At 48.6% G+C, this 24,577-nt stretch overlaps 1 protein-coding gene across 1 annotated transcript; it reads left to right on the forward strand.

Moving 5' to 3' along the window:
• The first annotated feature begins 1,424 nt into the window (after positions 1–1,424).
• On the forward strand, positions 1,425–20,854 carry LOC104912477 (CMP-N-acetylneuraminate-beta-1,4-galactoside alpha-2,3-sialyltransferase-like). The gene is made up of 3 exons (XM_010716216.3): positions 1,425–1,590; positions 8,706–8,852; positions 19,484–20,854. The coding sequence occupies exons 1-3, from the start codon at positions 1,579–1,581 to the stop codon at positions 19,571–19,573; spliced, it is 249 nt and encodes an 82-aa protein (XP_010714518.1). The 5' UTR covers positions 1,425–1,578; the 3' UTR covers positions 19,574–20,854.
• Positions 20,855–24,577: the final 3,723 nt, after the last annotated feature.

The raw sequence follows: 24,577 nt of genomic DNA on the forward strand, positions 1-24,577 counted from the left end.
TAATAATGTGCAAAATTTAAGCAATGCCATATTTAGAACTGCATGTGAAGCCTTAATTCAACATATAAATTTATTTTAGTTTCGGGGTCACACGCTACTTTTCCAGGGAGTGCCCGCTTAAACCCGCAATAAGATGGTTTCATTGAGTGAGAAGCTATGCAAGATTTTTGTTTATGGTCTTCATTTCTGTGAAATGGCTAACGTGCTTAATACAAGTGGAATCTGCAATTTCTTTTTTCTTCCCTGGAACTGGAAGACCTTTGCTTAACGTGTGCCTTTTGGAAATTCCGAAGGTTTAATATTTATCCATTTTTAAATTAATTTTCACAAGGAGGCAAAACTCAGCTGATGTACCAAATCCCTCAAATCCATTGTTAAATGGATGTAGGACTTTATTAACACTTGTGAAGTTGTTTTTTTTTTCCCTTCTTTTTTTTTTGGAAAATGCTAGGATCACTGAACAGCTGAAAATGTGTTACATTGGAGAATGTTAGACCACTCTGACTTCAGGCATTCGTGATAATTCAACCGTGATGAAAATACATGAGTGTTAATTAGAATTTTTTTTTCCATTTTGGGTCCTGAGAGCACTTTGCAATTGTCAAAATGCGAGCTTTAACTCTTTGGATCCTTGTTGTGGTCAGCAAAAGTGTATTGTGTTTGGGCAGCTTTGAGATGGGGTCAAAACAGACGTTTGGCTGTCTTAGACTGTTGGTTTGGATAAGAACGTGCATTCTGTCCTTGAGGAGAGGACTCGAATTTCCTCGTTGAGTTTGCTGAAATATTGCCTTTTTAAGGTAGGAAGCATCTCCCAAAAGTTTCGTTCTTCAGGATCTGAAATTCAGTATTGGGAAAACATAAAGAACATACTGAGTTGTTTTTTCTCCTGCTCTATGATCACAGCTTTCACAAGTCAAGATGGACCTTTATAAGCTTATGACTTAATTCACCAAAAACATAATGAAAGATAACAGATCTAAGATAAAGCAGGAAGCATGCAGCTCAAACGCAGCACTGTGTGCTCATTTTTAGCTTTTTGAATGTTCTTAACAACATTTGTTTTCCAAGAGTGCATCCCCTTGTGGGCAGGTGGGACTGATCACAGTGTGTGCTGAAATGCTTAAACCATTAATCAAAGTAGCTGAAGTGCCATTAAGAGTGAAATTGTGGCACCAAAGTGGAGGTTGCTACACTGAAGCCCAGGCTGCTCTGTTTTCCTTGCGCTTGTCATCCAGACTAGTTCAAGTGCATCTGCACATGATGCTGTCACCCCTCCAGGGTGTACCGTCCCACTGTAACCTTATACTGGTGCCTTGTGGCAGCAAGCAGTGACAGCAGGAACTGTTGCCAGAGGTGCATTTTTTGAATAATAGCAATCTGCTATTTTTTGTGTGTTATTCTTTACTGATTTGTCATTTAATTTTTTTCCCTTTTTGTTACCAGAGCGCCTCTGATGGCTTTTGGAAGTCAGTGGCAACCCGTGTCCCCAGAGAACCTCATGAGATACGTATCCTGAATCCCTACTTCATCCAGGAGGCAGCTTTCAGCTTCATTGGACTGCCTTTCAACAACGGCCTGATGGGCAGAGGGGTAAGTGTAAAAGAAAGCAAGCAAAACCAAAGAGGAGGATGAGAACAAGCAGCAGAGTTGGCTGCCATAGTTCTTTTCTATTCGGCCTCCACTGTTGGACATTGAAGGGAAGGAACTTTGGCTCCATTACCTGACATCGCTAATATCACTCATCCTGCATTCTAGGTTTATGGTAAGAGAAGGTGAAGGTTGATTTATGAGGCCCGTGGTAGGACATTCTGGTATTACAGAGACAGGTTTTAGTTACAAAAGCTTGCAATAGAAAACGATGTGACAGTTTTAGGTCCTAGTTACAAAACACCTTCATGATACTATTCTAGTATCTCTAGCCTCCAGCTTTTTAGAGTATTAGTGTGGAGTAGGGTTTTCTAGAGTTCTGACTTCTGGACATTGCGACTCTGTCCTCAGAGCCTGTTTTGACTTGCTCTATCTAATATACCAACCATTAGAAAAAACATTACTCAGATAGGAAATTACTTCTGTACATGCAGTCTAGTTGTTGGTTGAGACCACACATTATGTTTTGGGGCCCGTTAGCATAGCTGACAAACCCAGCTGAGTGTCACTGAGGGACGTGGTTAGTGGGCATGGTAGGGATGGGCTGGCAGTTGGACTGGGTGATCTTAGTGGTCTTTTCCAAAATTTATGATTCTGTGATTATCTGAAATGTTCCACTTAGCTAGGAACTTCACCTCTCTGCATTCTCCAATGCTTATCTTTAAAAAGATGTGGTCTTGATTTGCCTTACAGAAAATCAGGACCGATGCCTTAATGAAGGACAGAAATCATCTGACCTTTGCCTTTATTTTCTACAGATTTTGTTTTATTTTTAAACACGTTATTTTAATACACGAGATATTACTTAAGCTGAGAGGAGAAGAGAGAAATCCGGAAATGAAAATGCTGTGAACTGAAGTTTATGAGGTTTTGATAGGTTGTTTAACACAGATCAGATTGGGAAATGAAGGCAGCTTAATTGAAACCTGATGTTTCACTTCATGAAAGTCTATTTGAGCTTTAAAAAATAGTTTATGGAGCCTTAAGACAAGCAATCTTTACCCCTGGCCCCTGCTAGATTGTGTAAGTTGTAGTTTGCTCCTTGAGAGATGGGACGAAAAGAGCTCCACAGGTGCAGGAACATGTGTGGAGCTGAGACTTGAACATACCCTGTGCTGTCTGGGCAAGGATGGTCTGACACAGCAATTCAGTTGGATGGGGCAGGTTGGTGCCTCCGTGTTGAAATACATGGTGGTGCAACGGGCAGGCTGCACGCAGGGGGATCAGGGCTGGGGATGCCTTTAGTAATCAAGACCAACACAAAATCCTCACAAAAGGCAGTAATATTCCACTCCTTTTTGGTTCTGATGCCTAAATAAACTACGGTGTTCCTCCTGCACGCCACATATGGTAACAATGTGCTGCCAATTAACTTTGTAATTTGGTGGCTTTTTCAGCAAGGTTGAGGAGAGCTAGTAAAATAGTTCAGGGCTGATCTCAAAGCGTTTTTCTAAGGATTCAATAAAGAGTGAATGTAGTAACAACCTCTGCTTTGATAATATAATTTGGGCCAGATGGTTCTGGAGGACAGCAGTGGGGTACAACTCAGATGTGCATTTAGATTGTGCTTGTGGGATTGGTATCTAGCAGTCAGCAAGGAGCAAACCCAGTCACAGTCACCAGTGAGCAGTGACTTTTCTCTGGGACCAGCAAAACTTGTCAGGAGTTTCCTCAGCCCATTTACTGAAGTTTTCAGGAAAGAGACAGATATTTCCTACCATGCTTGGGCTTCTATCAATTGGGATAAGATGATGATAAAGAAAAACTTCAGTTTAGGACCTGGGGAAAATTAAAGACATGTCTGTGCCTGAAGCTGGTTTAACACAAGAGAGGTGAGCTAGTCTCTTTGATTAAAAAATCCTCTTAATGAGCGGGCACGAAAAGTGGATACGTATGTGGTTTGTGTTTAGATGGAAGTTCTGTGTATACAGGTCTTTGGAACTTGAAACCAGACAGCTCTGATACTGCAGCTAGTAATTCAGGCACGTAATAACCCACGTTACCCTGCAGACAGGTTACTGGAGGGCATGTATGAACAGCAGTTCAGCCTTTGCCTATTGCATGTAGAACAGTCGGATGGCTCTTGCTGAGGTGGTTTTTGCTCTATATTGAGTAGTTCTTCTCACTCTGTAGTGCTTGGAGCCATTGGAGCAGTGACTTTCTGGCTGAAGAGGAAGCCTGGAAGTGTGTATGTGGCTGGCAGGGCATTTCAGGTGCACCCAACCTGCAACTTGCTGAAGGAGGAGCCAGGAGCAGCACCATTGTAAGCCCATGTGCAGGATTGTTTTTGGGCACCCAACCTCTGCAGAGTGCTGATGCTGGAGCACACGCTTCGTGCCCCAGGGCATCTCCTGGAGAGCCCTTTACTCTGGTAGGCAGCTTTGCAGCTACTCTGGCTGGTCGTAAGACCCTTTCTTGTTACTAGCACAGGGTCAGAAGGCACATCTGCTGCACGGGCTGAGCTGTGAACACTGCAGTGTAATCAGCCCACAAGCTACTGGGGAATGGGCACTCAAAAAAGGCATTACGGGGTAGCAGGCAAATGCATACCTCAGCTACTTCTTAGTAAGTGCCCAACCGTGTGCTCCTACACATGATAGATAGAAAGTACCTGAAGGGAATTCACTTTTCAATGAAGAGTTGGCCATGAACTGCTATTTGGCATGGGATGAAGCACATGTGTGGCTACCACAAAGCAGCAGCTAATGTAGGAAAGTCACACCCTTGCTTGCCCTCTGTTCAGTTGTTGGGTCCTTGAGAAACATTCTGCATAGCATGGGAATCTGCTTTATGGCAAATGCTGAATCAGAGCTCATACGTTTAGGTTAGATGTGGTCAAAGGTGCTGGCTCAGGCTAAGTTACACAGGAGCTCAGCAATTAAATGGCAGAACTGAAACCTGCTGGGCAGCATGTCACATCTTCAGGCTCAGGTCTCTGGCCCTTCTGTTCTGCTCTGCAAACTGCCAGCTCTGGAGGCTTCCCTCCAGCTCACAGCAATGGCTAGCTAGGGGAGGTGAAGGAAGAGTGTTGGAGATGCTGTGTGCTGTCTTTTGAAACCCAGTATTGCAGCTGACTGTGCATGGATAGAGGTAGCTATAGAAGCTCCTGTGACAGGGACCACTGCAGAACGGTGGGCACTTGCCTTCATAATAATGCTGAATTGCTTTGTATGGCATATTTCCAAACCTACCAGCTAAGGGAGTATGTTTTGGGTTGTTCCTGTGCAAAAACAAATGAACAAACAGAAGATGTGGTGAATGTTCTGTGTAACATGGGGTGGCTCTTACAATTTCACTCTGTATTTTTTTGTTGTTGTTTGTTTTTAAATATTAGCTTTATTGCTATTAAGTGATCAGGTCTGCAACTGATAAAAGCAAGGTATGAATTTTTCCCAGATAAGTGGTTTTTCAAGTTTTCCCTCAAAGAAATTAATGTTGTAGTCAAACCAGTTTGAATATCTAGCTGCAGTGTTGTTTGGGGGATTTTTTTCTTTAGCAACACTTATCCTTTTTTTTAAAAAGGTAACAACTGGAGTAGTCTGAACAACCCAATATGCCTTACCCTGAGCTAAGTGAAATCCCATAAATAACTGGAATTCATTTAACATATTAGGGGAGTCAAATATTTCTAAAAACAGATTTACAGCAGTCATTTCCTTCCAGTCCAGAAGGCAGTGACACAGGAGTGACCCAGGCGTGGAATGAAAATCAGCCAGAGACTTTCACATGCACAGGCAGGGAGCAGTCACAGCTCCTGGATCTCCAGCACAGGGCCGTGAAGGGGATGCTCAGTCTCCATGAAGCTCAAAGGAGGGCTGGTGTTTCTTAAGCTCAGTGTTTTCTACAAACATGTAGGCTAAGCATTTTTAAGCATGAGCAGATTTTCAGGTATAGCTCTCGGTTACTGCCAAACCACTTGGTTGGGAGCAGTGCTGCTTGGTGATAGAGGAGAATCTGGCATGCAGTGAGCAGGATTATGAACCCTGAGGGATGATGCTGAGATTTCATTCTTTTTCTCTTAGCAATGGCCTACAATAGCAAGAAGCCTACTCTGTTATTTGAGAGAGGATTTTTTTTTCATAACTCAATGCAAGAGGTGTGGTGGTTGCTTTGGTATTTCTTTGGGGCACGGCACAAGGGTGTGTGTGCTGAGAGAGCACTGACGCACCGTGCAGGGCATAGTAAGCCAGGTTTGGTGCACCATGTCCACGATGCCTGACTTCTTTTGGAGTGACCTGTCTCCCAGCCTGCCTCGAAGGTTGTATCTGCTTCATTAGATCCAGAGTAGAGCTTAGCAACAAACCAATCGATATGTCTGCAGACAGGAGAGATGTGTCCCTAGGTCCTACAAGGCCTTCTCTTGCTTGTGCCAGCAGGACGTGGGGCAGCACCTCATTTCCTGCAGAAACTCAGCAAGCTGTCACAGAAGGAAACTGCTCAATTTCTGTTGTTCAAACCAACCCAGGACCAAAGCATTCTATTGACTTAGTAAAGACGTGTAGTTAACCATCAATCATGCTTTTACACCTCTCATACCGGCTCCTTTTTATTTTTCTCCTCTCCCAAATGTCTCCATAATTCCCTAGTTAATGGTTAATCTGTCTGATGGTCATTTGCTTTTCAATGCAAGCGAATGTCCAGTTTCATGTATTTGCCCCACATGCATGTGTGCACACAGGTTTTGTACTCATGTTCTCCTCTTAACAGGCACTGTTACCTGTGCCATTTGCTAAGGGTGGGCTCTGCCTCAGTGCATTCACTGAATAGCAGGGATAATAATTTTGGCAGAATTTTCTAGGTGGTCCTCTGTAGCCCTCAGGGATCTGACGGCAGGAGCAGTGCAAGAAGCTGCATCTCAGCAGTGAGAGTGTGATGGACACAGATCTTGGCCCTCAAGGGGAATATGTGCACCAGGCTGTACCACCATAACGTTAACATAGATGAAGTGTAGCTTAATTAAAAACTGCCATCAGATCACCAGTTTCTGAATCTGATTCTAGGGCAACACAAAATTATTTTGCTAAGGGCACAATTTGAACTTCTGAGAGTGTACAACCCAGACCAGATGGATTTGCTACAGTTATGGTGGTTAGGAATTCTTTGGTATTTTAATCATTCTACAAAGAGGAGCAGGCAGTGCTGAGATACTGCAATGTTGGGAACTATTAAAGACCAGAAACAGATTAGAAAATTATCTCCTGTGTTTCCATAAAAGCCATTGGAGGATTTGTACATAGAATAAAGTGAAACAGGTATTTGGTGAGCAAAGGGAAAGTTCACTTTTGATTTGTGTTATCAGTTGCTCCCCAGGCAGAAATAAGACTATGCTTGAGAGAAAGTCGTGGCGGTTTGGCAGTTCTCCCATGAGGTTGGGTAGTATGATTAATTCTCTGTGGTTTGCAAGACTCACATTAGAAAGTTAGCTCTTGAACGTTAACTTGGCCAATAAAATTCCCTCCAGGCAAAGACCCCGCGTGTCCCCAGAACTGTAGCGTGGGAATGGGCCCAGTTAAGTGTGGGTGGTGTCAGCGCCGTCATATTCCCCAACAATGATCCATTCTCAAAAACACAACCATTTCTTTGCTGTGTTTTGGACACTGTAACTACAGCTCAGCTTGGGGGAAACAGTTCTGTGGCACATCCACATATCAGCTGATGCAATTCAAGTGACATCTGAATGTCATCTCCTAAGTAAAACATAAAGCTGACGATATCTGCATTTGAATTGCCAGGTCTGGGAAGGCAGGATATTCTTGTACATTCTGAAATTCAATGGACTTTTCTTATCCTTGCCCATTCAACTCTTTCCTTTTTTTTTTTTAAATATATCCTTGAGATTTTATGACCACTGGTGAATTAACAATTAACTGAAGCAACTAGAATAAACCCAATATTGTTTGTCGATTTATGTCAAACAGCAAAATGGCTCTGTCTTTTCTTCCTGACATCTAGAGCTGGCCCAGAAGTGAAGTCTTTTCAGTTCAGATGTGCACAGTTACAATTGCACTGTAAATGTTCGAATTTAATGATCATTTATTTAAACATGAGAGGTCATTGCATTTTTGCACACTTGTCTTCAGATTAGAGTAGTTTCAGTATACTGTAGTGCACGCATAGGTTGTCCTCTCAATTCTGCTCGTCTCAGTTGCATATGGATGGAGTTCTCTGCCTGGAAGACACCGCTCTCAGGACTTGATCAGGCAATCAGATGTGAGCACGGGAGTGTGCTGCTTAAAGCTGGTTCCTTTGAGTTAGAGGCAGAAATTCAAAGCATGTCCGTCTCCAGAGTTCTTTGAACGTTGGGTGAAATGCAATGGCATTGCTCACTGGTATTGGGAAATCTCTTTTACCTGCAAGACGTAAGCTCATGTTTGGTTTTTGTATCTCAAGTGAGAAGCTGTCACCCCCAGTGACTGTCTGAGCATGTCCTCTGTGTTCGTGATACTTTTGATACGGTCGTGTTGGATGAATCTACAATTGAAGATAAGATATGTGGGTGGATTTCTCAGCCTCTCCCTAGCCCCTGTGGTAAAGCTTAACTCAGTGGATTGATCTGGTTAAAGGGGAGTTAGAAATGTCTGTGAGCTAGTGTTCAACTCTGGAAACGCTCATCCATCACCGCTGTCGTGTTCATCTGTGCTCACAAGAGCAGCTGCAGCCATCCGATGGCACTATAGGAGCCAGATGAAATGGGAAGGGTTGAGGCTGGCATCTGCTCAGGGTGCTAGCAGCCCTCTTTGAATGGCTTCTGGGAGTCCAACCATTCACATTTGTCCCGTCTTCCCTGGAGAATCAGGTCTTGGAGTCCCAAACAAGAGCCACTGCTTTTGTGCTAGATGCTTTGCAGGAAGCTAACAGTGGATTTTCTTTGCAAGCTGGGAAGATATTGACTCTGCAGGCTGGCACTGAGCAACTTGTGTGCAGATGTAGCCAAACATTCTATTCTGTATTCTGTGCTTAATAGCAGTATCTTTTGAACAGAGACAATAAAAAGGAATCCTTGATAAAACAAATGACAACCTGCTAATGGCTTCCATTCCTGCTTTCTCTCTTCCCAGAACATCCCCACTTTGGGAAGCGTAGCAATAACCATGGCGCTCCACAACTGTGATGAGGTGGCAGTCGCTGGGTTTGGCTATGACATGAGTTCACCCAATGCACCACTGCACTACTATGAGAACATCAAGATGTCTGCCATCAAAGAGGTAGGAAGCTCCCACTAAGCACGTCTTCCTCCCAAGCCCACAACCACCCTTACTCCAGAGACCAACTGGGATGGTGATGTTGACTCACGGCTTTCCTGTGCGGGTCAAAAGACAGCTCCAGCCAGGCATTTGGCCATAAAATTCTAGACATTCTCCCAAGCACAGTGTGTGTTTAAAACAGTTATTTCTACTGGGAAAAGTTCTCTGGAATGTGTGTATAATTTGATTCCATCTTCTTTGCCCAGAGAGCTGTGGGTGTCCCATCCTTAGAGCTGCTCAAGGGCTGGGTTGGGTGGGATCTTGGGCAGCCTGATCTGGTAGATGGCAACCAGCCCATGGTAGGGAGTTGGAATTAGATGATCTTTAATGTCTCCTCTAACCTAAGCCATTCTATTATTCTCAGAGTGGCATATTACCTCAGATAGGATGAAAGGGAACAAATCTGCTCAGGGGTTAAGATGTGACCTGTTACAGCTCTGTGATCCATTGTATTGCTCTCTAATCCACAGGCTTCTTTTGCTAGATGATCCCTTACTCAGCCCCTGTGAAATGTGGGGGAGGTGAGATCAGCTTGTGCTGGCTCTCAGCTGACTGAAGCAGCAGTTAGCTAGTGTAATCACGTGGAGGCCTCTCCTTAATGCCAGCTCTACCTTAGAAATATTTTCTGGTGCTGTCCTAGTGAGATGTACAGTGCTTTTAGAGGAACAGAAGCTCAAATGTTGTTATAATACAGCAGTATTTCAGATATGACCATTTCCTGTGCTGAATTAGGGCAAACTTTGGTACTGGCCTCAGTACCTTTTATACTGGGAAAGTTTGCAGACTTTTTTAGTCGAGCCCTGTTGTTTCCAGCATACATGTTGCACAGGTCATTCTAAAATTGCTTCCTCGCCTTCACTGTCTCCTAGATAAGAGGAACTTTCTCAGTCTTACTCCTCATTATGCAGTCAAGAAGGGGAAATGCTCAGAGGGAGGGAATGCTTGTGTTGTTCACCAACAGTTGCTATGCCCAGGCATTTATATTTGTTCACCTCAACCAGTGTGCCACTGATCCAGGTCAGAAGGGAAGCCTGGAAGATGTATTTCTCTAATTCATAAGGCTGTACATGTCTTGGGGCTCTCACAGACTGCAGGCTGCACAACCTTAGGCTCACTGGGAGGAATTAGCAATCAGTGCCTAGTCAGCTAGAGAAATTAGAAGATCATATCATTATGGTAGCAGTGAGGCTTTGGAACAAATTGAGTTTGAGAAAAGATTGCGAGGAGATCCCCATATATATTGTGATCCTGAGGTATCTTCTGCACCTAAAGAGAGAGCACGAAAATCTGCTTTGCTCTATGGAATAAGCATAGATTTAATCTGTCTTGGCAAGTGTTCATTTATGGGATTTAAGGGATACATTCAAAGAGGAGAATCATGTTTATTCAGTACATACAGAGATGGCATCTTGTGAAATCCCTGAGCCAGCAATATCTGAGGAATATCATTGTTGCAGTAGAAGGAAAGGTATCATATTGACTTGCCCAGATCTGACTCTTTGCTGAGCAATTTGCTTATGACCACAGTAAGGAGGACTGTAAGGAGGACCCTTGTGCCAAATCTCTCTTACCCAGTTGTTCTTCCTGTATCTTAAGGAGGCTATTAAGTCCTACGGTCAGCTCTTGAATGCGGGGGCACTCACAGCCTGTGTCCTGTGCCAAGACTGTTTCGCAGCCTGGAAAGTGTCCCTGATGTCAGAGTGGGAGCTGACAAGAATGAAGTCTTGCTCTCGCTCTTTGCATGGCTTGGTGGGAAAAGGAGTTGGATGACATCTCTGGTCCTCTGCAAGAGAAGAGTTAAAATGCTCAAGGGCCTCACCTGGGAGCCACTGATGCAAGTAACACACAACCTACAGCATGCCAGAGGGAATGAGGGGGCTGCAGCACCCTGTGTTACTCTTACACTCACCCACCCCCTTGCTTCATAGGGTGACAGATGTCAGCAGGGAGCAGGAAAGCTCTTGGAGGGGAAAGTCAGGAGGCACCACTAAGAGGAGTCTGCAGTGAGAAAAAAAGTACAAGCTCTGCTGTGAGTGAGCTTCCCATTCCTCTGCCCCTTTCTTGCCACCCCCTGGGGCACTATCGGTTCCTGCTGATGTGAGTGTGCATGGGACCCTGAGCCCTGTCACATGTGTGCAGGCTGCTTGGATCTTTGATTCTTGAGGCCAGCACCCTGAGCAAGAAGCAGAAGCCAGTGGAAGACAAGACAGGAGGGAGTCACTCTTGAACACAGTATGTGGTCTCAGCACGGCACAGTGAAGTAGGTGGGGGTGAACATGAGAAAAGCAACCAGTAAGGTCTCCTAGAGAGACCAGCCTGTGCTGGGTTTGACTGGGCTCTGCTGTCTGGAAGCTGTCAGTCGGCATGCCCTAGATGTTCTGTATGGAGGTGAGGGAGCGTTGAAAGGTTCTGGTGAAGCCTCACTAATTCAGATGTCAACGGGTTTGTTTCTACAGCCGAGGCCATTGATGAGAGCTCTGCAGGGCTGGTTCTAGGAGGAAGGTTCCTGTTCCACTTGAAGGCTGGTTATCTGATCTGTTTCTGCCCATCTAATCCTCACATGCTCGCCCACTGTCTCCTCTTATATTTCGCTGTCCTGGTACAAGAAAAGCCATCTGTTCCCAAGTATCAATAATTAATGCTCCTCCTGCCCCTGCCCCTCCCTATATGACAAATTGTTTGCGATATTGTGGAATGTGAAGAGCAGGAAGAAGATTGTATTTCTTTCTCTCCCATTTAATATTAATGGTAGCTGGTAATTGTTAGTCACCTGAGGGTGAAGTTGAAAGGTGAAGGGCATGACAGCTGAGTTGTCTTCTGCAGTTGTCCTCAGATAACTCACAAATGCAGATTTGCCCCACTCTAGACTGGACATGCTCTGCACGTTTTGCTCAGAGACAGCCCTGCATGTGGTTTGCAAATCTGGAGGCTGACCTTGTTGGCACCTTGTGCCAAACCTCGCCATCAGTACAAGTGAAATGAGTCTGACCCAGAGCCAGGCTCCACCAAGGCGTTCATCTGGTCCATCTGCTCCTATACCCAAAGGCCCATCAATCTCCATAACATTTTTCTCAGTGTTACCTTTGGACCTCCAGAATAGTATCGAGGTCTGGTTCATCCCAGACTCTGGGGAAGCTGAAAGTGTTAAACAAAGGTGGAAATAGCAGGCGTTGTGGCTCGCTGATGGACCGAATACCTACAGTTTCATGAGAAGAGGGCAGTCATGGCCCTGGATGGCTCCTGAAGCACAACCCCATCCCGTAACCCGACCTTCAGCCCCAACTACTGAGCAATATTCAGTGTTTAAGTCTCAGGAGCAGCTGCAGGGAAGCACTCCAGCTCCACCCTGAAACCATCACTGTCTTCACAGAAGAAATGTAAACACAACAGCATGCTGAATCTGGAGATGCCACTCGTTGTGGCTTTGAAGATCCTCCCGGAAACATCCGTCGATCCCCTTCCGTTGCCCAGTGCCCACAGGGGATGGGTCCCGTGGTGAGGTGTGTCACTGAGTTCTACTTGAGGCCATCTTGACATCTCCCCAGACACCCCCACCCCCCCTGAAACACTGTGACTCATCTCCAAGGAATTTGTTCTGATTACATAAAAAAAGCCAGCAAAATGTGCTCGCTTGCTCACAGCTGGGCGGAGATGCCTCTCCCATGCCAAGACTGAGGTGATAAAATCTCTGTGGAAATGAATGTGATTTTTCCTGTTGCTCTGTAGCGGGTTGCATTTCCAAGAGTCTGAACAGGCAGCCTGAGTGTATGGATTTGCTTAGTCTTTGCTTTCCTGGCTGGGGTGAAGGCCCTCCAGGTCCAGAACTGTGCTGTTATTGCTACTGCAGGAGGCAGCTGCTTCCAATTCTTCCCACACCTCAGACTCTGAAGCCTGAACAGTCGTTTCCTGCTCTGGAAGAAAGGAGAGATGCTAAAGTCCTGTCTAGAACTCCCACAGGGGTTTATGAGCTGTGTGGGCCCACTGCTTTCCCATCTATTACTGGAAAACCACTGTGTGAATTCTTGCACATTATTTTTCAGTTCTGATCCCGTCTTTTTCTTTCAACTTACAAAATATGAAAGGTTTAAGCTTGTCATCTCCCTTCACTTCCTATTTTCCCTATTGCCAATAACCTGTAACAGCTTTCAACCCTTGGCTGCTTCCCTGGATGCTGTACAGAAGATGAGCGAGCCCTTGCCAAGGTGTATGCTCACTTGATTCTGTTCATATGGTGATGAGCTGTCAAGCTGAATTTTTTTTTTTTTCATTTATCGCGTTTTAATTTCTTGCTCAGGTCCCCTGGTGCTTCCTGCCTTAGCACTCCATAAAGGTATGTTTTTGTCGCAGGTCACTGTCTGTTAATGTAGGAGAAGTTTCAGATCCTCCTGGAGCATAAAGAAAAGAAACATGGACGTGGAGGTGAGGAAAAGAAGGAATCATTTTAGAAGGGAGCGAGCAGGAGGCTGTGTTAAATCAGAAGAACAAAGCTCCCAGAACCCCTCCTCCGCGAGCTCTGCCCTGCACCCAGCAGCACACACTGCCTTCCCCAGGCCCGGAGCTGGGATCTGCCCTTTTATCGGCACAGATCCGTCTGTGGCTGCCCACAGACGGATCTCTCAGCGCGGTAGCAGATCAAGCAGCAGTGCCGCCGCTGCGGAGGTGGCAGTGCCTTTGATACAGCTGTGCCTGGCACCTCATCCCTTGCCGCCTGACCCAAGGGCAAGGCCACATGCCGCCTTTGATGGCTCCTTTCTGATGGCAGCAGGCTTCCCCTGTATTGTGGGATGCTGGAGGACACCTAACACTACTCATTCAATGTGTGTAAGGGCTGTCACAACGCCCAGGGAGGTGGCCTGCAGCACGCAGTGACACACAGCTTTGTCTCTGTCTCTCCCCACCTCTCAGAATGATCCGCAAACATCACGTTTGGAGCCTCAGCCTATAGAGACACAAACAATAGTGCTTTATTATCATCTGGGCTCTCTCTGTGAAGCAGTCTTTTGCATTTTAAATGAAGGAAGGTTGCTTGGGAGGGGGTAACAAGGCTGCTCCTGGCCTCCGAGCACCTAAAAGTTTGCGGTAGCCAACAAGAAGAACAAAACTCCTTTGAAAGCAAGGCAGATGTCTGGCCTAGTGATTTATAGACTGAAAACACAGCCATTCGAGCCTGGCTGATGAATTGCCATTGGAGTACAAGGAATGGTGCACACTGAAATGGAGGTCAGCTCTGGAGGGGGAGGTTAGGGGCTGGGGCAGGGGGACCTCTGAAAGGGCACTGCTTTTTCTTGGGGCCCACAGTGATGACTGATGAGGTTTATACATTTTTGTCTTTGTTTAGAAGCCACCTGTTTGACAGCGTTTTGGCGGAACGAAGGCCTCATATGCCGTTTCTGTGCATAAGGGCTGTGTCTATGCAATAGGGGTCTAGAAAAGATTGGTGGGATAGCAGTCACTACTGTAGCACAGGTATCGCATTGTTCGGTGGGACAAAAATATGGTGATGCCTTTGGGGCATCACTGAGCCCTAACAGCAGGGAAGGGAAGATTGTGGCATGGATAAAAGCAGAACTAAGTTTTGATGAAGATCACTGTATGAAAAGAAAGACGATAAAAGATCTATAGAAGTGTGTTGGAGCCCAGCTGCTGACCCCAGCATTGAACTCAGCCCTCTGTGATGGGTAATGTCACAGAGGTACACCGAAGCCAGCATGTTTGCCAGAGGGAGCCCAGGTATCCCCAGATTTCATAGTGCAGCTTCTGTCACCAACCACAAGGGGACAAGAAGAGCTGACATCCTTCCAGAGCTGATTTTAGCAAGCATGCAGAGAGCCATTGGAAATAACCCTTGATCATTAAATGGAAAGGCAAGAGTGGATGCACCAAGCAGCTCAACTCCTTGTAGAGGGGATCTGAAATTTTCCTTCCTTCTCCTTCTCCATCTCCTTCTCCTTCTCCATCTCCTTCTCCTTCTCCTTCACCTTCACCTTCTCCCTCTCCTCTCCTCTTTCCTCTTTCCTCTTCTCCAAAGTGCAAAAATTGTGATTCATGTTTGTAGCAAAGAAAGAATTGATAGGAAAAGGTTTGAGATAAAACTCGGTAAGTTGCTTTGGAGTGGGTTGGAGGAGCAAGAGAAGGCATGAGGAAGAGAGGAGACTTCATCTTATTGGACAGAAAGGGCAGCAATAAAATGGAAACCAGCCAAAGTCAGGCTGAATTAGGTGATGCAAAGGAAAATGATATGGAAACAAGGAAAGAATTATGAGGGGTGTGGCATCCAGGGAGGTGAAGGCAGCGGAAGGCACAGAGATTAAAGAGCCTAAGCAGGAGCTGTGTAAGTGAATGTGTTACCTCTCTAAGAGTGACGTGGTGAATGTTAGGGAAAGGGTGAGTTGTGGAGAGAAGTTCACAGGGACAGAATGTGACTGGCTCAGTAGTGAAAGGCAGAAAGCTGGTGGAGGCAATGCTGTGGGTGAGGAAGCCTGGGACATCTCCATTCCAGCACTGCATTGCTGAACCAATTAAGCCACAAGTCCAGAGGAAAAGGTCTTTCTATTGGGTTATGTCTGGTTCCACAGGATTAGATTATAGTGGATATAATACCTGTATTTCCTTTCTTCTGGGGGGGGGGGGTGGAAGTGAGGCGAGGGAAATTTTCCTGTCAGATTCAGACCTCTCAGTCTGACCTCAGAGGTGCTATTCAGAACTTCAGAGCAGAGTTTGAATGAAAGAATAATTAAATCCTGAAAGCAAACACAACATGGATTTACCAAAGGTGGGTTACAAAAACTAATTTAATATCTTTATTTGATTAAAAAAAAAATCATTCAAGGGACAGAGGAAGTGTAGTAGATCAGTCAACTGAAGTTCAGTTAAGCGTGTGAAACTGTGCCATGTGAGATATTATTAGTTAAGCTTCAGAAGTTATGGGTTGGTGCAGCACCTGTACGTGAATAGTCCCTGTGAAGGAGAAAACAAAGAGCAGCACTCAATGGGAGGCTGGGAGTTCCCCCAGAGGAGGTCATGTGTAGTGTTTGCATTAATGGTTTTTGGCTCCGAAGGCAGTGGTGTGCAAGCGGAATTTGTGATGATACAAAACCAGGTGTGGTCAACACAAAGAGAATCAAAAGATCATCCAGGAAGACCACGGTTACCTTAAGAACAGGAGCAAATGGGATGAAACCTGGTAGTATGAATGGAGGCTCATTCAGTGTGGAACAAGAGCAGAGACTTTGGTTCTATTCGAGAAAGCATGATTTGGCAATGACACGACAGAGAAGGGAAGTACTTAGATAAGTACTAATAAGTGCCAGGATAATTCAGGATGTGAGGTTATTGATGTAGAAAAAAGGCAGATGCAGCTCTGGGAAGACTCAAGGAAGGGAATTCTAGAAAGAGCAAACTGCTTCTGTGTGGGTTTCAGGGATAAATGCTGCTGAGCTGCAGAAATACAGAGGATGTAACCTCTGCCTTTAGAATCTACTCTGTTCCTTGAGTGCATTCCTTGTCAACTTTATTCTCTTTTATTTAATCTTCCTGTATTTTATGGTATTGCAACTTATTTGATAAGACATACTCTGAAGCCCAGCCATAGCCACAGTTGTAATTGATTGCAGATGGTGACTTATCTTCCTGCTGGGGTGGTTTCTAAAACATTTTCTTAATCTGAAAATACTCTCTTTGGCTTCATTGGAAGAGACAGAGGATGTTTTGGGCTTCCTTGTGGGATCATCAAGAAAAAAAGCAGTGGTTCTGGTACTGCTGTGTTTGCATGTAGTCCTGAAAGGTAGCTTTAACTGATGACACATTTAGATCTAATGACTGTAAGCCAATGATCATACATCAGACCGAGTGCAGCCCCTGTGGAACAGACAGCCAGAACAGTGCATGTACTGCTCTCCACCTGCTGCTGTCGCAACAAAAAAGAGCAAGCATCCACTAATCAGTGAAAGACCTCAAGCAAAGGAAATCCCAGCTGGTCCCCAAATAACAAGGGCTCTGGAGGTGCAGATTCACAGGGAAGTAACTGGAGTTTGCTGCTTGTGATGCTGATCTGTGGCTTCAGGATTTAGGGCAAGAGCTCTGAGAATACAGGAATAGGAAATGAGTGCACATGGGAAGAAAGGGACAAAGCCATCAGAAGGGGCACTGAGCATTTTGCCAGGGCAGCCCAAGCACAACTAGCATCCAAGGGCAGAAAAAAAAGGCTTAGTTGCAGCAATGCTATCAGGAATAAGCTGCTTCATTGTGGCCACTTCATGTAATCCTCCTCCAGGTGCGGATTCTGCTGTGCCTAAAATGTCAAAACAAGCACTGCCAGCACTGTCCTGTCTGTGGAGTCACAGGTGGTCAAAGCATTGCCTCTCCCTTACCACCCTGCTGCACCTTAGGACATTGCATCCGCTGAAAGAAGACCAGGACAGCTTGAGCATCTCATCTTAACCAACAAGTGGTGGCAAATACTCGGTGTGATACAGAGAACTTCCCCTGCAACAGCCCTAGTGTGGTCCTGGCCGCAAAGCAGACCTGTGCCTATTGAGGACTGGCCCCTATGCAGACGCTGCTGGCAGCACCATGCTTGGGATTCTTTGCACTTTGCGGCGTGCAGCATGGATATGGAGCATCATCTCTCTGCATCTGCAGCACTCAGTTCCCACGCAGGTTTTGCAGTGCAGTTTGTTGCCTTTCCCCATTCAGCAGTGATGGGAATGAGGTGCCTGCTTCTTTCTGGCAGTTTTGAAAAATTTGCTCCAGATCTTTTTCCCCCCACAGCCGCTCACACTGGAATGCAGTCTCTTTCGCCTGATTAGCTCTGTCTGTCAGTGGGGCGAGTCCTTCTCCTGCAATCAGTAACCTGAGCTGGTGTTGAAGACATGCTGCATCCCTCCTGCCTGTGATGCTGTTGGGTGCACAGCAGTGCAGTGTGAGCTCTGCGGGTGCTCTTTGCAGGGGACAGAAGCCCATTCTTCTGCCTCTGTGGTCTTATGTTCAACGACAAGGCATTGCCACAGGTATCAGTGATAGCCATGGATCAGCTGGGAGGTTGAATTTCCCTTACATGTGGCTTTCTGCTTAGAAACAGGCTTGTGGCCAGGGTACAGAGCAGCCCTAATGCTGTGAGCAGCTTGAGGTTTGTATGCCTGGCCAGCAGCCTGGTGTGCAGTGCAGGAGCCAGACCCGGGCTGTGGTGTAAGGCAGTGCAGTTGTATCACCCACAGTTTTGTCACCCACCTCCCATACTCAGATTCCTGCTCTGCTTGTGCCTTTCACAGCAGCTTGCCTCCTTGTTTTGTAGCCTGTGCTGATGTTTGAAGTTTGCTCAGAAGTGGCTGCTGCTCCACTTTCCATGTATGTCATTATGTAGCATAGGATGCATGGAGGTCATATTGGGTAAAACCAATTAGCTTCTCCCCCTGTCTGATGAGAAAGAAAGACACGAGAGAGGGATGAGCCTGTGCTGTCAGGAACAGTTGGGCTCCTTGATGCTCCAGGTGGGCTCTGAACAAGTCCAGCCGGATGCAAGGGAAAGAGCACCCACTAAGCTGAGGATCTCACAGCACAACCCCTGTGCCAGCAGACAGCCACTCGCTGTGCACTGGCAGCAGCACACACACACTACACACACTTGGCTGCCTCTGCCGGTGCCATGTGCTCGTAGCAAGGGGCTGTGCTGTCAGTGCGGGTGCTGTTGCATGGCAGGGACCGTGCACAAGCCCCCAGCTGACCAAGTGCCCTCGCTCTGCCGGTTGAAGCTATTTCTGGGGAGCTCTCCTGGAGGGATTTTATCCCAGATCTGACTTAGAGCCAGTAGTACCTGCTGCCCAGAGCACCGTGCTGGAGATGTGGATCCCTTCCCTGGCATTCTTGTCTCACTGAGAGATTTTGGGGAAAGTTGCTTTTCCCTGCTGTCTGTCTCCCCAGGGGACAAATTACTCACTGCTTTCATTAAGTGCTGTAACAATACAAGCGCAGTGGAGTGGTGGCAAATGCTGTGATCACTGCTAAAGCCTGCTCCAGGGAACGCATCTGGGTGGGCTGCCAACAGCTATAGCGATCACTGCTCCGAGACGCCTGGCTGGGAGATGTGACCATTTCACCCTTCTCATTGTATTAGTGTAACCTTTAGCATGCAATTTCCTGCTGTTAGGGCTGGCGGAGGCAGGACAGGGGCTGCTGCTCTGCTGTAGAAATCCAATGCTGAGGAGCACACAACACCAGGAGAGAACTCCGTGAGACCAGGCATGTGACTAACAAATCTTTAACACTTCAGGATGAGCATCCTCCACACAAAGATGAGTCTTAATGCTGTGCTGTTGGACACGTGTTGATATGTCTGCCCAAGGTGAAGGTACCTGAGATGCCCAGATCTCACAATGTCAAAAAGGTTCACCCAACCCCTGCCTCAGATACACACGTCTGACTGCTGGCTTTATCTGCTTTTGATCAGAGAAGGTCCTTGGACTGCAGGGACTCTTCTGGTGGCACCAGGGCCTGTCTCCTTGCCCTGCCCCAGCTGAAGCCTCCCACAATGTGGGGTGCAAGAGCACACATGGCTAGGATAGCTGGTGACCTCTGTCTTTCCCATTTCCTTCTAGTCCTGGACGCACAACATCCAACGGGAAAAGGAGTTCCTGAGGAAGCTGGTGAAAGCCCGAGTCATCACGGACCTGACCAGTGGGATCTGAGTGGCTGCAGCCCCTGCCTCAAAGGGAGGAGAGGAAGACACACGCTGCGGCTCCGGAAGCAGGCACTGGCAGCCCCCTACAAGAATCCCACTTCCCTGGAGACACACAGAGATGCCCAGGTGCTCTGGGAAGGCCCTCTCGCATCGCTGGGCTGCAGGAGGGTTGCATCTGCTGCCTCCAGTTCTGGGTCTGGCAGGAGGCGGGCAAGGGGCTGAGTAGGCAGTTCTTGAACTCTACATCACAGATGCATCTTCTGTGTCCAGAATTAAACAGGAAAGACTCAGGAGAGAGAGGAAAGGTTTGTGAGTAAAGCGATTTGTGCCAAATGGGAGGTGACGCTGCTCCGAGGCAGCAGTGCCTGAATGTACAAAGTATTATTTTTTAAAAGAAACTCTGCTGAAATCATCCTAGAATTACCAAGGTGCAAAGCAAAGTCTGCTTGTGCACAGCCCTACGGAAAGCTCGGCCTCTCCACGCTCCATCTGCATTCTCACTGCCCTCAGACCTTTCCCCAGGAAAACAAATCCGTCCAAAACGTCAGTGTTGTTGGTGCTGCTATAATTTAAAGGGAGGTTGGCTTTCCCTCGTTCTCCACTTGGAGCTTCTCATTGGAGATGAGCACGGGTTTGTTTTTCTGCACTTTTCCTCGCTTCCTACGTAGAAGCGGCAGCAGCAGCCACTTCACTTGGCTGCGTTTTCCATAGCTGTTTGCTCTGCCCTGACTCTGGAACTGGTGGCTCTCTGCCTGCAACAGACCCACCATCCTGCCCGTCACAGCACTGCGGAGCCCACCTCGTGCTCAGGGCTGTCAGGTCCGTGCTTGCTGTGCAGAGCCCTCGTGGAGTCCGTGCAGATCGGTGTCACCATTTCTGGACAGCATCCTGCTTTTTTTTGTGGGGGAGATCAGTGGTTTGTTTTTTGGAAGGAGGTCAGATGCTGCGTGTGGATCTGAAGCTTTGCATATGAAGAGCAGGCCACCGAAGATGTTTTATGTTCCGGACTCGATCATGTTCCCTATTTAAGTGACTTGTGACCTCAGCAATGATGGAGCGTGCTGGCAAGTGTGGGGGCCTGCTGGGAACCCTTGCCTTCTACTTGGCCCCTGCTCACTTCATGTCCAAGCTCCTCCCGTGCTGCTCAAGCACTGCTGCTCCTCCTGCTCTCAGGAGCACGTCCCTTCCTTTGCTGTCTTGGTCCCAAGATGCAGTATTTGCACATTTGATCTGTGTACGTATTTCAGAGGAGCTGGAATAAACTGAGCGTCGTGGCTGAGTGCAAGGACAGCGGGATGATCTCGTCCACCTGGAGAGCGTGGGCAGGAGGGAAACTGTGGTGTACCCTCTGAGCCACGTCCCTGTGTCAAGGCCACCTCTGGGATTGGTGGAGGTGATCCTGCAGGGATGCTGGCTGGGTCATGGTGCTGTATCTGGCATAGTCCAAGGACTGCAGCTTGCATTGCTCTAAGCTGAAGGGAGAACGTGTCCCCGGTATGAACAGGAGATGCTAGAGAAGGGCTTGCATGGGCCTCTTTCCTACTGACTTGCCAGGGCTAAGACTCAGGGGTGTGCAGGAGAGGAAGGCGGTGACCCTGGGATTACAAGCTGCAGGAAGCAGAGGGATGCTGGGAGTTTCTCCCTTCCATTCTCCTTCCAGTTTCCCTACTCCTGTCCCCTTCCCCTGCCAGTCAGGCACTCCCTGCTGCCTCAGGTACATGCTTGTCCCAGGATGCTCCATGCCCAAAAGCCCAAAAAGATGGGTTTTCCAGCAGATTTGGAGCATCTGCTGTGGCAGATAACTCACTTGGGTATTCTCCCTGCCTTAGCAATTCGTATGTGGCAGCCTGGGCCCAGGAACCATCAGCAGCAGAGGCTCTGCCACAGCAACAGTGCAGGGGCCTGGGCTGGACCTGGCTCTGAGCTGGACCCTAATGCTTGAACTGAGTCTTCAGCTGCTGTGAGAGCCCCAGGGTGGGTGCTGGGCCCCATCCACGTGCTGCAGGAGCTGAGATGCCAGAGAGCAGGGAGCTGCAGCCAGGAGGAGGGTGAAGAGCCTTCGGTGTCAGTGCTGGGCTCCCCACTACCACCAGAGGTGCTGTGGAGGGAGCCCCATGGAGACCTGTGATAGCATCAGTTTGATTCAGTTGGTTTTATTGAACACTACAAAGCTGTAGGGCACCATTATGTTCCAACTCGCTGACTCCAGGCCCATGGAGGAAGCTCCACTTTCCCTGCCATCCCAGCTCCCCACCATGCCTAGGGACAGGTCCTGATGGGAAGCTGTGCCTGCTGCTGGGGAGGCGACTGTGGGCACCCTGGTAGGGCACCCACGAGCTGAGCACATGGCCCAGGGCCGCCTGCAAGAAGAAGGAGAGAAGATGGAGGTGCCGGAGGACCACAGTTCTCTCCATCTCTCTGTCTCATTGACATTGGTGAGACGAGCGCAGCCACAGAACATCCTCTGGCCAGGCCCTGAGGATGCTGCTGGCACATTCCACCTCCCATCCAGGAGTTTCACTCCTGGCAGCTGCTCCTTTGGCTGTCTCCTCGTGTGCACCTGCAGCCACCTCCCGCCTTCCAAAACGCAGCAGTCCTGCCAGCTCAGAGCGGTGCATGGGTCAGGGCAGGGTCAGTGGGACGGATGCGAGTCTCGGCCTCTCCCTCACCATGACTCACCTTTTTCAGCTCGGATAGGAGAGCCCAGGGGAATTCTCCAAGGCCTAAATATAGAGCGGGGTTGCCTAACAGCTCTGCCACGCTGCCGTGCAGAAAGGCCATTGGGGTGGCAGGGAATCTGCCAGGGGAGATGCCGGGACTGGGGAAGCCCCATGCCAGCGGCTGTGGCTGTGCTGCTGGTGCAGGGCCGGGCTGGGGGCTGCATCGGGGCCGGAGCCTGGTCCTGTGGTGCAGGCCATGCAGCCACCTCCCAGTTCTGGGCTCCTCTGCAGCCCGAGGTGACACAGGGACCTGCTCCAAGTGCTGTGAGCTCGCCGGTACTGTGCCACACTGAGGTACAAGAACTCGATGAGTTTTTAAAACTAGTTTTAGTTTCTGCAGGTTTGGGGGTTTTGTTTTTTTTTGTTTGTTTGTTTGTTGTTTGGTTTTTTTGTTTTGTTTTGTTTTGTTTTTAATTTCCCCTCTAGGCAGGGAGGTGGAAGTCTCGCAGGCTTTTCAAGCCGGCTTATGTCACATCAATTCAGTCATATCACAGAAGCAATAAAGCTATCAAACAAGCTCCAGTGGCCTCTTTCTTCTGCTGCCTGTGGCAGGCAGAGGGATTCCCCGGCTTAGGCTGCACCTATTGCCTTCACTGCTACCTCCTCCTCCTGCCTTGTGACTGAGGTATAGGAGAGGACTCAAAATTGGGGCACATCATGTATATTTCAAGGCTATTTGGTGTCCCAGCTGCCGCAGTCCTCCAGCCTCTTTGGGTCTCCTCATGTTGGGGCTGCTCCCAGCCATGCAGCCGTAGGGCTGGGTGCAGCCATAGGGCAGGTGTCCAGCCCACTGACCTTCTCACCGCAGCAGTGTCCAGGAAGGAAGCAGTTTAGGAAGCCGGGGGCCGATCTTGTGACCGACTCCAACACCTGCCAGGGCCCAGAGGGAGGATATGACCCCTCCTGCAAGCCCTGGCAGTTCTGGGGAGCTTCCAGAGCCATGGGACAAGTCTCATTGCTTGGGGCGGCCGCTTCCAAGTGGGTGACAGGTCTGCCAGATGGAGGCGGTGGCTTCCTGCCAGCACTGGTGGGACAGTGCAGGGACAGCCGGCTCCCAGTGTGTGGCCGCAGGTTACAGATCCCTTCCAGTGAGGAGATGCACAGATCGTTCCTTCCTGTTCTGCTCCTCCTGGCCGTATAAGCGGAGCCACTGCTGCCACAAGCCTGGGGCAGCCCAGATGTGCTCCCAGGAGCACAGAGCCTGAGAGCGGGGCGTGTGGGGACAGCCAGGTTGGCAGAAACAGATGCTGCTGGTAGCAGACGTCCCCAGAAAAGCCACGTCACCACCAGATAGGGACGATGCAAGCATCCCGTCCATCTGCGTCACAGCTCTCTGCCACATGTGTTCTGTCACATCGCATCGTCTGCTGGAGCACGTCAACCCCATCTGCCTCATGCACGGGTGGCACCTGCAGGGACAGATGTCAGAGCAGACTGGGGCCATGAGGACAGCCCCAGCCCTGCAGGGCCGACGTAGCAGTGACTTGGAGGCAGCTACTGGCAGCAGCTGGGATTTGGGCACAATGCTGGGAAGTGCCACCCCCTGCCACTAGGGTGTCACCTGGGCTGCGAGTGACATTTCCAGGGGTTGAGCAGGGAGCCAGGACCCCTGGTTTCTGGGATATCAGCCACAAAGGGACAGGAGAGGACAGAGGCTGGATGCTGCCATCCTGTTACAAGGGACACCATGGGCACCGTAAAGGTTCACTGGGCACCCCTCTGTTCTACGCCCATCTCATGGGCATCTCCCCAGTGTGGACACAGCTCTTGCCCTACAGACACAGCCAGGCATCCCAGGGCATAGCATGCCACTCGTGAGCACCATTTCCCAGTGGGCGTCCCCATCACCCCACTCTCCATCCCTGCAAAGCGGAGCAACCCATTCCCTGTCCCTCATCCCATAGGGATGCTCCTGTACCCCCAACCCTGCTAAGAGGCAGCGGACCCCCGCCACAGGCTGGAGGCAGCACCTCCGTGCCCTGTACCGCGTGGCCGCCGGCAGCAGGGACAGCTTAGCCCTCACACTGCCCGACAGGTGATGCCGCAGGAGGGAGCGGAGCTGTCATCCCCGCACGGGATAATCCGAGCAGACGAGGCCGGGGCCGGGCTGCGTCCCATCGGCCCGCTCCGTCCCGGGGAGCACGTGTGAAGCGGGGCCGAGCGGAGGCGGCCCTGGGATTTGGCACGTTCGCAAGGAGCACTCGAGAGCCACGGGATGGACGTGGAGGGCCCTGGGCGGTGACGTAAGGACTCGCACGGGCTCGGCTCGGCTCGCCAGCCGGCCCTCATGT

Source organism: Meleagris gallopavo, chromosome 10, assembly GCF_000146605.3.
Source record: "Meleagris gallopavo isolate NT-WF06-2002-E0010 breed Aviagen turkey brand Nicholas breeding stock chromosome 10, Turkey_5.1, whole genome shotgun sequence".
NCBI lineage: Eukaryota > Metazoa > Chordata > Aves > Galliformes > Phasianidae > Meleagris > Meleagris gallopavo.

Bases quoted from the DNA above. Each gene is read 5' to 3' on its own strand.
- LOC104912477 (XM_010716216.3), top strand. The intron at 8,853-19,483 runs GTAGGAAGCTCC...ATTTCCTTCTAG, and splicing joins AGATGTCTGCCATCAAAGAG to TCCTGGACGCACAACATCCA.